This window comes from Oncorhynchus kisutch, unplaced genomic scaffold (assembly GCF_002021735.2).
Source record: "Oncorhynchus kisutch isolate 150728-3 unplaced genomic scaffold, Okis_V2 scaffold3917, whole genome shotgun sequence".
NCBI lineage: Eukaryota > Metazoa > Chordata > Actinopteri > Salmoniformes > Salmonidae > Oncorhynchus > Oncorhynchus kisutch.
Window position 1 is genome coordinate 249,349 of NW_022265862.1, and position 16,500 is coordinate 265,848.

The 16,500-nt window shown below is 42.7% G+C and overlaps 1 protein-coding gene across 1 annotated transcript; it reads right to left on the minus strand.

Annotated features, from left to right (window-relative positions):
• Positions 1–3,085: 3,085 nt before the first annotated feature.
• On the minus strand, positions 3,086–15,674 carry LOC116372104 (actin-related protein 2/3 complex subunit 1A-like). Its single transcript, XM_031821193.1, has 10 exons — positions 15,478–15,674; positions 14,145–14,247; positions 11,820–11,924; positions 11,471–11,693; positions 10,976–11,083; positions 8,963–9,178; positions 8,648–8,723; positions 7,756–7,949; positions 5,158–5,248; positions 3,086–3,696 (listed from the first exon to the last, which is right to left on the minus strand). The coding sequence occupies exons 2-10, from the start codon at positions 14,206–14,208 to the stop codon at positions 3,658–3,660; spliced, it is 1,116 nt and encodes a 371-aa protein (XP_031677053.1). The 5' UTR covers positions 14,209–14,247; positions 15,478–15,674; the 3' UTR covers positions 3,086–3,657.
• Positions 15,675–16,500: the final 826 nt, after the last annotated feature.

Genomic DNA, 16,500 nt, shown 5'->3' on the forward strand with positions numbered 1-16,500 from the left:
TTTTTAGAGCCCTTACTGCTGCTCGATCATCCTATTTTTCTAACTTAATTGAGGAAAATAAGAACAATCCGAAATTCCTTTTTGATACTGTCGCAAAGCTAACTAAAAAGCAGCATTCCCCAAGAGAGGATGACTTTCACTTTAGCAGTGATAAATTCATGAACTTCTTTGAGGAAAAGATTATGATTATTAGAAAGCAAATTACGGACTCCTCTTTAAACCTGCGTATTCCTCCAAACCTCAGTCCTGAGTCTGCACAACTCTGCCAGGACCTAGGATCAAGTGTTTTAGTACTATATCTCTTGACACAATGATGAAAATAATCATGGCCTCTAAACCTTCAAGCTGCATACTGGACCCTATTCCAACTAAACTACTGAAAGAGCTGCTTCCTGTGCTTGGCCCTCCTATGTTAAACATAATAAACGGCTCTCTATCCACTGGATGTGTACCAAACTCACTAAAAGTGGCAGTAATAAAGCCTCTCTTGAAAAAGCCAAACCTTGACCCAGAAAATATAAAAAACTATCGGCCTATATCGAATCTTCCATTCCTCTCAAAAATTTTAGAGAAGGCTGTTGCGCAGCAACTCACTGCCTTCCTGAAGACAAACAATGTATACGAAATGCTTCAGTCTGGTTTTAGACCCCATCATAGCACTGAGACGGCACTTGTGAAGGTGGTAAATGACATTTTAATGGCATCGGACCGAGGCTCTGCATCTGTCCTCGTGCTCCTAGACCTTAGTGCTGCTTTTGATACCATCGATCACCACATTCTTTTGGAGAGATTGGAAACCCAAATTGGTCTACACGGTAATTACGGCAATTATCTGTCGGAAAGATATCAGTTTGTCTCTGTGAATGGTTTGTCCTCTGACAAATCAACTGTAAATTTCGGTGTTCCTCAAGGTTCCGTTTTAGGACCACTATTGTTTTCACTATATATTTTACCTCTTGGGGATGTTATTCGAAAACATAATGTAAACTTTCACTGCTATGCGGATGACACACAGCTGTACATTTCAATGAAACATGGTGAAGCCCCAAAATTGCCCTCGCTAGAAGCATGTGTTTCAGACATAAGGAAGTGGATGGCTGCAAACTTTCTACTATTAAACTCGGACAAAACAGAGATGCTTGTTCTAGGTCCCAAGAAACAAAGAGATCTTCTGTTGAATCTGACAATTAATCTTAATGGTTGTACAGTCGTCTCAAATAAAACTGTGAAGGACCTCGGCGTTACTCTGGACCCTGATCTCTCTTTTGAAGAACATATCAAGACCATTTCGAGGACAGCTTTTTTCCCATCTACGTAACATTGCAAAAATCAGAAACTTTCTGTCCAAAAATGATGCAGAAAAATTAATCCATGCTTTTGTCACTTCTAGGTTAGACTACGGCAATGCTCTATTTTCCGGATACCCGGATAAAGCACTAAATAAACTTCAGTTAGTGCTAAATACGGCTGCTAGAATCCTGACTAGAACCAAAAAATTTGATCATATTACTCCAGTGCTAGCCTCCCTACACTGGCTTCCTGTCAAAGCAAGGGCTGATTTCAAGGTTTTACTGCTAACCTACAAAGCATTACATGGGCTTGCTCCTACCTATCTCTCTGATTTGGTCCTGCCGTACATACCTACACGTACGCTACGGTCACAAGACGCAGGCCTCCTAATTGTCCCTAGAATTTCTAAGCAAACAGCTGGAGGCAGGGCTTTCTCCTATAGAGCTCAATTTTTATGGAACGGTCTGCCTACCCATGTCAGAGACGCAAACTCGGTCTCAACCTTTAAGTCTTTACTGAAGACTCATCTCTTCAGTGGGTCATATGATTGAGTGTAGTCTGGCCCAGGAGTGGGAAGGTGAACGGAAAGGCTCTGGAGCAACGCACCGCCCTTGCTGTCTCTGCCTGGCCGGTTCCCCTCTTTCCACTGGGATTCTCTGCCTCTAACCCTATTACAGGGGCTGACTTACTGGGTTACTGGGGCTCTCTCATACCGTCCCTGGGAGGGGTGCATCACCTGAGTGGGTTGATTCACTGTTGTGGTCATCCTGTCTGGGTTGGCGCCCCCCCCTTGGGTTGTGCCGTGGCGGAGATCTTTGTGGGCTATACTCAGCCTTGTCTCAGGATGGTAAGTTGGTGGTTGAAGATATCCCTCTAGTGGTGTGGGGGCTGTGCTTTGGCAAAGTGGGTGGGGTTATATCCTTCCTGTTTGGCCCTGTCCGGGGGTGTCCTCGGATGGGGCCACAGTGTCTCCAGACCCCTCCTGTCTCAGCCTCCAGTATTTATGCTGCAGTAGTTTATGTGTCGGGGGGCTGGGGTCAGTTTGTTATATCTGGAGTACTTCTCCTGTCCTATTCGGTGTCCTGTGTGAATCTAAGTGTGCGTTCTCTAATTCTCTCCTTCTTTCTCTCGGAGGACCTGAGCCCTAGGACCATGCCCCAGGACTACCTGACATGATGACTCCTTGCTGTCCCCAGTCCACCTGGCCATGCTGCTGTTCCAGTTTCAACTGACCTGAGCCCTAGGACCATGCCCCAGGACTACCTGACATGATGACTCCTTGCTGTCCCCAGTCCACCTGGCCATGCTGCTGCTCCAGTTTCAACTTCCACCTGACAGTGCTGCTGCTCCAGTTTCAACTGTTCTGCCTTATTATTATTCGACCATGCTGGTCATTTATGAACATTTGAACATCTTGGCCATGTTCTGTTTTAATCTCCACCCGGCACAGCCAGAAGAGGACTGGCCACCCCACATAGCCTGGTTCCTCTCTAGGTTTCTTCCTAGGTATTGGCCTTTCTAGGGAGTTTTTCCTAGCCACCGTGCTTCTACACCTGCATTGCTTGCTGTTTGGGGTTTTAGGCTGGGTTTCTGTACAGCACTTTGAGATATCAGCTGATGTAAGTAGGGCTATATAAATACATTTGATTTGATGCTTGTGATCATTTCCTTCTGTTGGAAGGGCTTAGCCTGGCTTCCTTAGAGCAACAGACAGGCGACTCGGCAGAGCAACAGACAGGCGACTCGGCAGAGCAACAGACAGGCGACTCGGCAGAGCAACAGACAGGCGACTCGGTAGTGTCAATTGATTCTTTATTTCTTCTGCAGCTGAATTAGACACATCATAGAAACATCCTCCATCTAATGAACCATCCCAAATAGCACCCTAGTTCCTTGACAGTAAACTATTTCTCACCATGGGCCCATAGGGACACATCACAGAGGATAGCCGCTATTGGACTCTGGTCTAAAGTAGTGCACTATATAGGGAATAGTGTGTCATTTGGTCACATTGGCTACTCAGCACATCCTTCAATGGTAACTTAGTGTTGTAGAGCCGAAGTCGCTTCAGAGACACCTGTTATTATTATTACATGTTAAAACACACACTGATGTGGAATGTGGTACATCCCAGGGTCGTCAAGTTGACCTATGACCCTTCGTTTACATAAACAATCAGCGGTAATGTCAGCTCAGAGAGGGTGTCGGTGTGGGTGTGTCGGTGTGTGTGTGTAGTCAGTGCTTTTTTTAATCAGATACTTCTTAGCGTGGTCAGACTGTTACTGGCCGCTTGGAGGGGGGGGGGGGGTTGTCAGGGAAACGGGAGGGGGGGGGGGGGGGGGGGGGGGGGGGGGTTTAGCTGGTCCTTCACATGATCCTCAGCCCCTGGATGGACGCCTCCAGACTCTGAGGAGACAACAACACATTGGTCAATAACAAAGTTTGGTCTTCAGCTGGGGGCCATGTTGTCCTCTGTCAATAACAGTCTACTGACTAAGTCTGGTCTTCAGCTGGGGGCCATGTTGTCCTCTGTCAATAACAGTCTACTGACTAAGTCTGGTCTTCAGCTGGGGGCCATGTTGTCCTCTGTCAATAACAGTCTATTGACTAAGTCTGGTCTTCAGCTGGGGGCCATGTTGTCCTCTGTCAATAACAGTCTACTGACTAAGTCTGGTCTTCAGCTGGGGGCCATGTTGTCCTCTGTCAATAACAGTCTACTGACTAAGTCTGGTCTTCAGCTGGGGGCCATGTTGTCCTCTGTCAATAACAGTCTACTGACTAAGTCTGGTCTTCAGCTGGGGGCCATGTTGTCCTCTGTCAATAACAGTCTACTGACTAAGTCTGGTCTTCAGCTGGGGGCCATGTTGTCCTCTGTCAATAACAGTCTACTGACTAAGTCTGGTCTTCAGCTGGGGGCCATGTTGTCCTCTGTCAATAACAGTCTACTGACTAAGTCTGGTCTTCAGCTGGGGGCCATGTTGTCCTCTGTCAATAACAGTCTGTCTACTGACTAAGTCTGGTCTTCAGCTGGGGGCCATGTTGTCCTCTGTCAATAACAGTCTACTGACTAAGTCTGGTCTTCAGCTGGGGGACATGTTGTCCTCTGTCAATAACAGTCTACTGACTAAGTCTGGTCTTCAGCTGGGGGCCATGTTGTCCTCTGTCAATAACAGTCTACTGACTAAGTCTGGTCTTCAGCTGGGGGCCATGTTGTCCTCTGTCAATAACAGTCTGTCTACTGACTAAGTCTGGTCTTCAGCTGGGGGCCATGTTGTCCTCTGTCAATAACAGTCTACTGACTAAGTCTGGTCTTCAGCTGGGGGCCATGTTGTCCTCTGTCAATAACAGTCTGTCTACTGACTAAGTCTGGTCTTCAGCTGGGGGCCATGTTGTCCTCTGTCAATAACAGTCTACTGACTAAGTCTGGTCTTCAGCTGGGGGCCATGTTGTCCTCTGTCAACATTTCATTCCAGTGAATATCATTAATTACATTCTACTTTTAAAAAAATCACAATGTGATGACAACTAATTAATGAACCTGACCAGGAATGTGTCTCTGTGTGTCTGTCTCTCTGTGTGTGTGTGTGGGTGTCTCTGTGTGTCTGTGTGTGGGTGTCTCTGTGTGTCTGTGTGTGGGTGTCTCTGTGTCTCTGTGTGTGGGTGTCTCTGTGTCTCTGTGTGTGGGTGTCTCTGTGTCTCTGTGTGTGGGTGTCTCTGTGTGTCTGTGTGTGTGTCTGTGTGTGGGTGTCTCTGTGTGTCTGTGTCTCTGTGTGTCTGTGTGTGTGTCTGTGTGTGTGTGTCTCTGTGTGTCTGTGTGTGTGTGTCTCTGTGTGTCTGTGTGTGTGTGTCTCTGTGTGTGTCTGTTACCTTGAAGTCCCAGATGGTCATGGCTCCATCGATGCCCGTGGTGCAGAACTTACGACAGTCAGACTGGTCTCCCTCATAGATAGAGACCTGACTGGAGAGACAATATAACAGGGTCAGACAGTCCCTCTGGTCTCCCTCATAGATAGAGACCTGACTGGAGAGACAATATAACAGGGTCAGACAGTCCCTCTGGTCTCCCTCAGACTAGAGACAATATAACAGGGTCAGACAGTCCCTCTGGTCTCCCTCATAGACTAGAGACAATATAACAGAGTCAGACAGTCCCTCTGGTCTCCCTCATAGACTAGAGACAATATAACAGAGTCAGACAGTCCCTCTGAGACTAGAGACAATATAACAGGGTCAGACAGTCCCTCTGAGACTAGAGACAATATAACAGGGTCAGACAGTCCCTCTGAGACTAGAGACAATATAACAGGGTCAGACAGTCCCTCTGAGACTAGAGACAATATAACAGGGTCAGACAGTCCCTCTGAGACTAGAGACAATATAACAGGGTCAGACAGTCCCTCTGAGACTAGAGACAATATAACAGGGTCAGACAGTCCCTCTGAGACTAGAGACAATATAACAGGGTCAGACAGTCCCTCTGAGACTAGAGACAATATAACAGGGTCAGACAGTCCCTCTGAGACTAAAGACAATATAACAGGGTCAGACAGTCCCTCTGAGACTAGAGACAATATAACAGGGTCAGACAGTCCCGCTGGTCTCCCTCATAGATAGAGGAGAGACAATATAACAGGGTCAGACAGTCCCTCTGAGACTAGAGACAATATAACAGGGTCAGACAGTCCCTCTGAGACTAGAGACAATATAACAGGGTCAGACAGTCCCTCTGAGACTAGAGACAATATAACAGGGTCAGACAGTCCCTCTGAGACTAGAGACAATATAACAGGGTCAGACAGTCCCTCTGAGACTAGAGACAATATAACAGGGTCAGACAGTCCCTCTGAGACTAGAGACAATATAACAGGGTCAGACAGTCCCTGAGACTAGAGACAATATAACAGGGTCAGACAGTCCCTCTGAGACTAGAGACAATATAACAGGGTCAGACAGTCCCTCTGAGACTAGAGACAATATAACAGGGTCAGACAGTCCCTCTGAGACTAGAGACAATATAACAGGGTCAGACAGTCCCGCTGGTCTCCCTCATAGATAAACACTACAGTTGAGGCCAAAAGTTGAGAATGACACAAATATAAATTTTAAACAAAGTCTGCTGCCTCAGTTTGTATGATGGCAATTTGCATATTCTCCAGAATGTTATGAAGAGTGATCAGATGAATTGCAATTAATTGCAAAGTCCCTCTTTGCCATGCAAATGTACTGAATCCCCCAAAAAACATTTCTACCTCATTTCAGCCCTGTCACAAAAGGACCAGCTGACATCATGTCAGTGATTCTCTCGTTAACACAGGTGTGAGTGTTGACGAGGACAAGGCTGGAGATCACTCTGTCATGCTGATTGAGTTCAAATAACAGACTGGAAGCTTCAAAAGGAGGGTGGTGCTTGGAATCATTTTTCTTCCTCTGTCAACCATGGTTACCTGCAAGGAAACACGTGCCGTCATCATTGCTTTGCAATAAAAAGGGCTTCACAGGCAAGGATATTGCTGCCAGTAAGATTGCACCTAAAATCAACCATTTTATCGGATCGTCAAGACCTTCAAGGGGAGCGGTTCAATTGTTGTGAAGAAGGCTTCAGGGCACTCAAGAAAGTCCAGCAAGCGCCAGGACCGTCTCCTAAAGTTGATTCAGCTGCGGGATCGGGGCACCAACAGTACAGAGCTTGCTCAGGAATGGCAGCAGGCAGGTGTGAGTGCATCTGCACACACAGTGAGGCGAAGACTTTTGGAGGATGGCCTGGTGTCAAGAAGGGCAGCAAAGAAGCCACTTCCCTCCAGGAAAAACATCAGGGACAGACTGATATTTTGCAAGCATGATGGAGCACCTTGACTCTTTGCATCAACTTCATGTAATTGTCAATTAAAGACTTGACACTTATGAAATGCTTGTAATTATACTTCAGTATCCATAGTAACATCTGACACAAATATCTAAAGACACTGAAGCAGCAAACTTTGTGGAAATTAATATTTGTGTCATTCTCAAAACCTTTGGTAGATTAGAGACAATATAACCGGGTGCAGTGTGTGTGTGTCCCCTACGTGATAGAGTTCTGGTGCAGTGTGTGTGTGTGTGTGTGTGTGTGTGCCCCCTACGTGATAGAGTTCTGGTGCAGTGTGTGTGTGTGTAGGTCCTACGTGATGGAGTTCTGGTGCAGTGTGTGTGTGTGTGCCCCCTACGTGATGGAGTTCTGGTGCAGTGTGTGTGTGTGTGCCCCCTACGTGATGGAGTTCTGGTGCAGTGTGTGTGTGTGTGCCCCCTACGTGATGGAGTTCTGGTGCAGTGTGTGTGTGTGTGTGCCCCCTACGTGATAGAGTTCTGGTGCAGTGTGTGTGTGTGTGTGTGTGTGCCCCCTACGTGATAGAGTTCTGGTGCAGTGTGTGTGTGTGTGTGTCCTACGTGATGGAGTTCTGGTGCAGTGTGTGTGTGTGTGCCCCCTACGTGATGGAGTTCTGGTGCAGTGTCTCCAGGGCTGTGTTACGGTCCTCTGTGGTCGCTCTCTTGTCCATGTTTCTGAAACGCTCCATAGCGGAGATGTTTCTAGTGATGGAGGCTTTAGGAAGGTCCAGCTTAGAGACAAACGTCAGGGACCCTCCGTCATCACAACGGAACAGCATGGGACAACAGTCATGACCCTGAGGAGAGACAGACGGAGAGAGAGACAGACGTCAGGGACCCTCCGTCATCACAACGGAACAGCAACTAGGTTTCCTTTCTGATTTATGAGAGAGGACAGACAGACACGGGGAGGGGGAGAGAGAGAGAGAGGGAGAGAGACAGACAGACGGAGAGAGAGAGACACGGAGAGAGAGAGAGGGGGAGAGAGACAGAGACACACGGAGAGAGAGAGAGACACGGAGAGAGAGAGATACACGGAGAGAGAGAGATACACGGAGAGAGAGATACACGGAGAGAGAGAGATACACGGAGAGAGAGACGGAGAGAGAGAGAGAGAGAGAGAGAGAGAGACACGGGGAGAGAGAGAGACACGGGGAGAGAGAGATACACGGAGAGAGAGAGAGATACACGGAGAGAGAGAGAGATACACGGAGAGAGAGAGAGAGAGACACGGGGAGAGAGAGATACACGGAGAGAGAGAGAGATACACGGAGAGAGAGAGAGATACACGGAGAGAGAGAGAGAGAGACACGGGGAGAGAGAGATACACGGAGAGAGAGAGATACACGGAGAGAGAGAGATACACGGAGAGAGAGAGAGAGACACGGGGAGAGAGAGAGCTAAGACGGAGAGAGAGCGAGACAGAGAGAGAGACACGGGGAGAGAGAGACACGGGGAGAGAGAGACAGACGGAGAGAGAGACGGAGAGACTTACCGCTGCCACCACGCTGTTCTCAGAGATGAAGAGAACACTGAGCAGAGGGAGGAACTCAGTCTTCAACTGAGACGGACTGAAACACACACACACACACACAGATCATTGAACAGAGCGACCGAGTTCCACCACACACACACAGATCATTGAACAGAGCGACCGAGTTCCACCACACACACACACACACAGAGATCATTGAACAGAGCGACCGAGTTCCACCACACACACACACACAGATCATTGAACAGAGCGACCGAGTTCCACCACTCACACACAGTTAGAATACACAGCGTTAGATAAACCCCCCAGAGAGACTCACGTGGATCCTTGGTCCCGTCCACCACAGTAACAGTGGAGTCGTGTGAGACCCAGGCCAGTCTGTTACCAGACGAGGAGAAGGACACAGAGTGGACCCATCCTCCTCCCCCGGCACCCCCAAACTCAGCCAGCACCGCCCCAAACGGCATCTTGGACCCCCAGGGGGTGGGGCCGGGCTTCTCCTCCACCTCCTTGATGTAGGCAGAGAACACCCTGGGGAGAGAGGTGGGGGGGGGTAATATATTATAACTATTGATCAGGGGTCTGTACGTATCAATACCTATTGATCAGGGAGCTGCACGTATCAATACCTATTGATCAGGGAGCTGTACGTATCAATACCTATTGATCAGGGAGCTGTACGTATCAATACCTATTGATCAGGGAGCTGTACGTATCAATACCTATTGATCAGGGAGCTGTACGTATCAATACCTATTGATCAGGGAGCTGTACGTATCAATACCTATTGATCAGGGGGCTGTACGTATCAATACCTATTGATCAGGGGTCTGTACGTATCAATACCTATTGATCAGGGGTCTGTACGTATCAATACCTATTGATCAGGGGTCTGTACATATCAATACCTATTGATCAGGGGTCTGTACATATCAATACCTATTGATCAGGGGTCTGTACGTATCAATACCTATTGATCAGGGGTCTGTACGTATCAATACCTACTGATCAGGGGTCTGTATTTATCAATACCTACTGATCAGGGGGCTGTACGTATCAATACCTACTGATCAGGGGGCTGTACGTATCAATACCTACTGATCAGGGGGCTGTACGTATCAATACCTACTGATCAGGGGGCTGTACGTATCAATACCTATTGATCAGGGGGGTCTGTACGTATCAATACCTATTGATCAGGGGGCTGTACGTATCAATACCTATTGATCAGGGAGCTGTACGTATCAATACCTATTGATCAGGGAGCTGTACGTATCAATACCTATTGATCAGGGGTCTGTACGTATCAATACCTATTGATCAGGGGTCTGTACGTATCAATACCTATTGATCAGGGGTCTGTACGTATCAATACCTATTGATCAGGGGTCTGTACATATCAATACCTATTGATCAGGGGTCTGTACATATCAATACCTATTGATCAGGGGTCTGTACGTATCAATACCTATTGATCAGGGGTCTGTACGTATCAATACCTACTGATCAGGGGTCTGTATTTATCAATACCTACTGATCAGGGGGCTGTACGTATCAATACCTACTGATCAGGGGGCTGTACGTATCAATACCTACTGATCAGGGGGCTGTACGTATCAATACCTACTGATCAGGGGCTGTACGTATCAATACCTATTGATCAGGGGGGTCTGTACGTATCAATACCTATTGATCAGGGGGCTGTACGTATCAATACCTACTGATCAGGGGGCTGTACGTATCAATACCTATTGTGAATACAGACCCTGATCCTAGATCCAACACTCCTACTGAGAGACGCTGTGTGAATACAGACCCTGATCCTAGATCCAACACTCCTACTGAGAGACGCTGTGTGAATACAGACCCTGATCCTAGATCCAACACTCCTACTGAGAGACGCTGTGTGAATACAGACCCTGATCCTAGATCCAACACTCCTACTGAGAGACGCTGTGTGAATACAGACCCTGATCCAACACTCCTACTGAGAGACGCTGTGTGAATACAGACCCTGATCCTACACTCCTACTGAGAGACGCTGTGTGAATACAGACCCTGATCCTACACTCCTACTGAGAGACGCTGTGTGAATACAGACCCTGATCCTAGATCCAACACTCCTACTGAGAGACGCTGTGTGAATACAGACCCTGATCCTAGATCCAACACTCCTACTGAGAGACGCTGTGTGAATACAGACCCTGATCCTAGATTCAACACTCCTACTGAGAGACCCAGGTATCTAATGTATAAAGACTACTGATGAGGCTGGTCTCTACTGATGAGGCTGAAACATGGTCTCTGACGGTCTCTCTCTCTCTCTACCTGCATTTGAAGTCACAGGATCCAGCCGCCAGCAGCACGTTGTTAGGATGCCAGTCCAGACTGAGGACGGTGGAACGGATCGGCTTCTTGATGTGCTTACTCACCCACCTGACACACACACACACACATTTGAAGAGTACAAAACTATTTAGCCTGCTTCTCCCCCTCTCTCTCAACCCCTCCTCCGCCCGCCCTTACCAGTCATTATCAGACTCGAAGTAACAGACTGATATGAGTCAGTCCTGTCTAGTCCTCACCAGTCATTATCAGACTCGAAGTAACAGACTGATATGAGTCAGTCCTGTCTAGTCCTCACTAGTCATTATCAGACTCGAAGTAACAGAGGCTGATATGAGTCAGTCCTGTCTAGTCCTCACCAGTCGTTATCAGACTCGAAGTAACAGACTGATATGAGTCAGTCCTGTCTAGTCCTCACCAGTCATTATCAGACTCGAAGTAACAGACTGATATGAGTCAGTCCTGTCTAGTCCTCACCAGTCGTTATCAGACTCGAAGTAACAGACTGATATGAGTCTGGCTCCGCTGCCCACAGCGAACTTGTTCTCCAGAGGAGACCACTTGACGAAGGTTGCAGCTCTGTTGATCCTCAGGATGACCAGCGTGGGCTTCCAGACGCCGTCCTTCAGAGACCAGACGTAGGCGTTACGATCCGCCCCACACGTCACGATACGGTCGGACTTAGGAGCCCAGTCGATACCTGGAGAGGGAGGGGGGGGGGAGAGAGTCAATGTAAACCTCTGAAAAACATCAATGTCCAGACGTTGTTAAATATAAAATGGGTTTTAATCTATTCCTGTGATGTCATTTCCTGTGCCTAGTCTACCTGTGATGTGTCCATTGTGCTCCTTCAGCTCATGACTCTTCACCCACTGGTTACCGCTCTTCTGATAGATGTGAACCTCATGGTTGTTGGGACTGATGGCGATCTCTACAGGGAGAGAAGAAGAAGAGGAGGAAGAAGAGGAGGAGGAAGAAGAGGAAGAAGAGGAGGAGGAAGAGGAAGAAGAGGAGGAGGAGGAAGAAGAAGAAGAGGAGGAGGAAGAGGAGGAGGAGGAAGAAGAAGAGGAAGAAGAAGAAGAGGAGGAAGAGGAGGAGGAAGAAGAGGAGGAAGAAGAAGAGGAAGAAGAGGAAGAGGAGGAAGAAGAAGAGGAGGAAGAAGGCCAGATCACAGAAGAGTCGGTAGATAAACATTTAGATGACCTGTGGATGTGTTTCGATACGTTTTGACGTTGTATCAGTATGTGTACATTTAATATAATAATAATATTTAGTGTATATTTAATATATAATAATAATATATAGTGTATATTTAATATAATAATAATATATAATAATAATATATAATAATAATATATAATAATAATATATAGTGTATATTTAATATAATAATAATATATAATAATAATATATAATAATAATATATAATAATAATATTTAGTGTATATTTAATATATAATAATATTTAGTGTATATTTAATATAATAATAATATATTATAATAATATATAGTGTATATTTAATATAATAATAATATATAATAATAATATATAATAATAATATATAGTGTATATTTAATATAATAATAATATATAATAATAATATATAATAATCATATATAATAATAATATTTAGTGTATATTTAATATATAATAATAATAATATATAGTGTATATTTAATATAATAATAATATATAATAATAATATTTAGTGTATATTTAATATAATAATAATAATATTTAGTGTATATTTAATATATAATAATATTTAGTGTATATTTAATATAATAATAATATATAATAATAATATATAGTGTATATTTAATATAATAATCATATATAATAATAATATTTAGTGTATATTTAATATAATAATCATATATAATAATAATATTTAGTGTATATTTAATATATAATAATAATAATATATAGTGTATATTTAATATAATAATAATATATAATAATAATATTTAGTGTATATTTAATATAATAATAATAATAATATTTAGTGTATATTTAATATATAATAATATTTAGTGTATATTTAATATAATAATAATATATAATAATAATATATAATAATCATATAATAATAATATATAATAATATTTAGTGTATATTTAATATATAATAATAATATTTAGTGTATATTTAATATATAATAATAATATTTAGTGTATATTTAATATATAATAATAATATTTAGTGTATATTTAATATAATAATAATATATAATAATCATATATAATAATAATATTTAGTGTATATTTAATATAATAATAATATATAATAATAATATTTAGTGTATATTTAATATAATAATAATAATATTAGTGTATATTTAATATATAATAATATTTAGTGTATATTTAATATAATAATAATATATAATAATAATAATATTTAGTGTATATTTAATATATAATAATAATAATATATAGTGTATATTTAATATAATAATAATATATAATAATAATAGTGTATATTTAATATAATAATAATATATAATAATAATATAGTGTATATTTAATATAATAATAATATATAATAATAATATTTAGTGTATATTTAATATAATAATAATAATATTTAGTGTATATTTAATATATAATAATATATAGTGTATTTAATATAATAATAATATTTAGTGTATATTTAATATATAATAATAATATATAGTGTATATTTAATATAATAATAATATATAATAATATTTAGTGTATATTTAATATAATAATAATAATATTTAGTGTATATTAATATATAATAATATTTAGTGTATATTTAATATAATAATAATAATATTTAGTGTATATTTAATATATAATAATATATAGTGTATATTTAATATATAATAATAATATTTAGTGTATATTTAATATAATAATAATAATATTTAGTGTATATTTAATATATAATAATATATAGTGTATATTTAATATATAAATAATAATATTTAGTGTATATTTAATATAATAATAATATATAATAATAATATTTAGTGTATATTTAATATAATAATAATAATATTTAGTGTATATTTAATATAATAATAATAATATTTAGTGTATATTTAATATAATAATAATAATAATATATAGTGTATATTTAAAGTATGTGATTTTGTTCTATAATAAAAGCATTGGTCCATACGGGTTCTGTCCCGGTTCCAGGCGTGACAGGTGATGGGCTCAAGCAGAAACTGGTGCAGTGACATGTTGATGGGAGTTGGGTGGTCAGTCTCACTGGTCACCGGCTACACAGACAGAGAGAGACAGAGAGACAAAGAGAGAGAGAGAGAGACAAAGAGAGAGAGAGAGAGAGACAAAGAGAGAGAGAGAGAGAGAGAGACAAAGAGAGAGAGAGAGACAAAGAGAGAGAGAGAGACAAAGAGAGAGAGAGACACAAAGAGAGAGAGAGAGAGAGAGAGAGAGAGAGAGAAAGAGAGAGACAAAGAGAGAGACAAAGACAGAGAGAGACAAAGAGAGAGAGAGAGAGAGAGAGAGAGAGAGAGACAAAGACAGAGAGAGACAAAGAGAGAGAGAGAGAGAGAGAGAGAGAGAGAGAGAGACAAAGAGAGAGAGAGAGACAAAGAGAGACAAAGAGAGAGAGCCAAAGATAGAGAGCCAAAGAGAGAGAGCCAAGAGAGAGAGAGAGAGAAAGAGAGAGAGAGAGAGAGAGAAAGAGAGAGAGAGACAAAGAGACAAAGAGAGAGAGACAAAGAGAGAGAGAGAGAGAGAGAAAGAGAGAGAGACAAAGAGAGAGAGACAGAGAGAGAGAGAGAAAGAGAGAGAGAGAGACAAAGAGAGAGAGAGAGACAAAGAGAGAGAGACAGAGAGAGAGAGAGAGAGAGACAGAGACAGAGAGAGAGAGAGAGAGAGACAAAGATCGAGAGAGAGACAAAGACAGAGAGAGAGAGAAATTCAACATGACTCAGGTTGGTCTGACGGTCTCTCTCTCTCTACTGATGAGGCTGAAACATGTTCTCTCTCAGCTCGTTATTAACCATTCACTACACGGCGAGCTGCTAGCAATGCTACCTGTTTGGTAGAATAAGATGCATCTTACATTTCACAAAACTGTTAGACGTGAATGAATAACAGCGTTTTATACAATATAACAGGCCATACTCATTAAAGATGAGTTAGTTCTGTATTTAGGAGCAAGGTGTGATAGACAGTTTTACAGACAATCCCTTAATGTTCCCTAAATAACTCGTCCAAAATTTTCGCATGTAACGTTACGATACCTAAACCACTTAGCAACACAATATATTATCTAGTCTTTTATTTATACTTCGATGTACATAAGAAAAATAATAATAATCAACAAGATTACGAACGATAAAAATTTGCTAAGAAAATAACATTTTAATCTCGCCGTATAAAAAACGAGGCCTCCTCTCTTGAACCAAAGCCCCAAACTTTCCTACGAGCCTTTCCCCGCTTCCCCGCTTCCACAGTCCGCATGCTGACTGTTATCTTACCTTGGTTTTAACAGAGCTTCTGGCTCGTACTCTTGTTATTATTATTATTCGGAAACGATAGATTTGCTGATAACGGGAGACAGCGGACTTGAATTCGCGGACTCTGGGCAGTCGACACGAATCCGTCCAGGGTTGTCAGGAGCGGAACCGGGAAGCTTCCACTACATTCAGATGGATGTCAGACAAAACCCGGAGACAGAATAATTTTTTTTTTGTTTGCTCTTTGTTGAAGGCTGCCCCTAGCGGCTAATGAACCTAGTCTAGGAGATGTTATTTTACAAGACAAATTCTTAGTAAATATGACGCCTACGCCGTCCTATGGGACTCCCAATCACGGCCGGTTGTGATACAGCCTGGAATGGATCTAGGGTCTGTAGTGTCTCCTCTAGCACTGAGATGCAGTGCCTTAGACCGCTGTGATACAGCCTGGAATCGAACCAGGGTCTGTAGTTCCTCAGACCACTGTGATGTGGTGCCTCAGACCACTGTGATACAGCCTGGAATCGAACCAGGGTCTGTAGTGACTCCTCTAGCACTGAGATGCAGTGTCTTAGACCGCTGTGATACAGCCTGGAATCGAACCAGGGTCTGTAGTTCCTCAGACCGCTGTGATACAGCCTGGAATGGATCTAGGGTCTGTAGTGACTCCTCTAGCACTGAGATGCAGTGCCTTAGACCGCTGTGATACAGCCTGGAATCGAACCAGGGTCTGTAGTTCCTCAGACCGCTGTGATACAGCCTGGAATGGATCTAGGGTCTGTAGTGACTCCTCTAGCACTGAGATGCAGTGCCTTAGACCGCTGTGATACAGCCTGGAATCGAACCAGGGTCTGTAGTTCCTCAGACCACTGTGATACAGCCTGGAATGGATCTAGGGTCTGTAGTGACTCCTCTAGCACTGAGATGCAGTGCCTTAGACCGCTGTGATACAGCCTGGAATCGAACCAGGGTCTGTAGTTCCTCAGACCACTGTGATACAGCCTGGAATGGATCTAGGGTCTGTAGTGACTCCTCTAGCACTGA

Bases quoted from the DNA above. Each gene is read 5' to 3' on its own strand.
- LOC116372104 (XM_031821193.1), bottom strand. From the start codon at position 14,208: ATGTCACTGCACCAGTTTCTGCTTGAGCCCATCACCTGTCACGCCTGG. The intron at 11,694-11,819 runs GTAGACTAGGCA...CTCCCTCTCCAG, and splicing joins GCACAATGGACACATCACAG to GTATCGACTGGGCTCCTAAG. The intron at 5,249-7,755 runs GTAGGGGGCACA...TTGTCTCTCCAG, and splicing joins CTGCACCAGAACTCCATCAC to TCAGGTCTCTATCTATGAGG.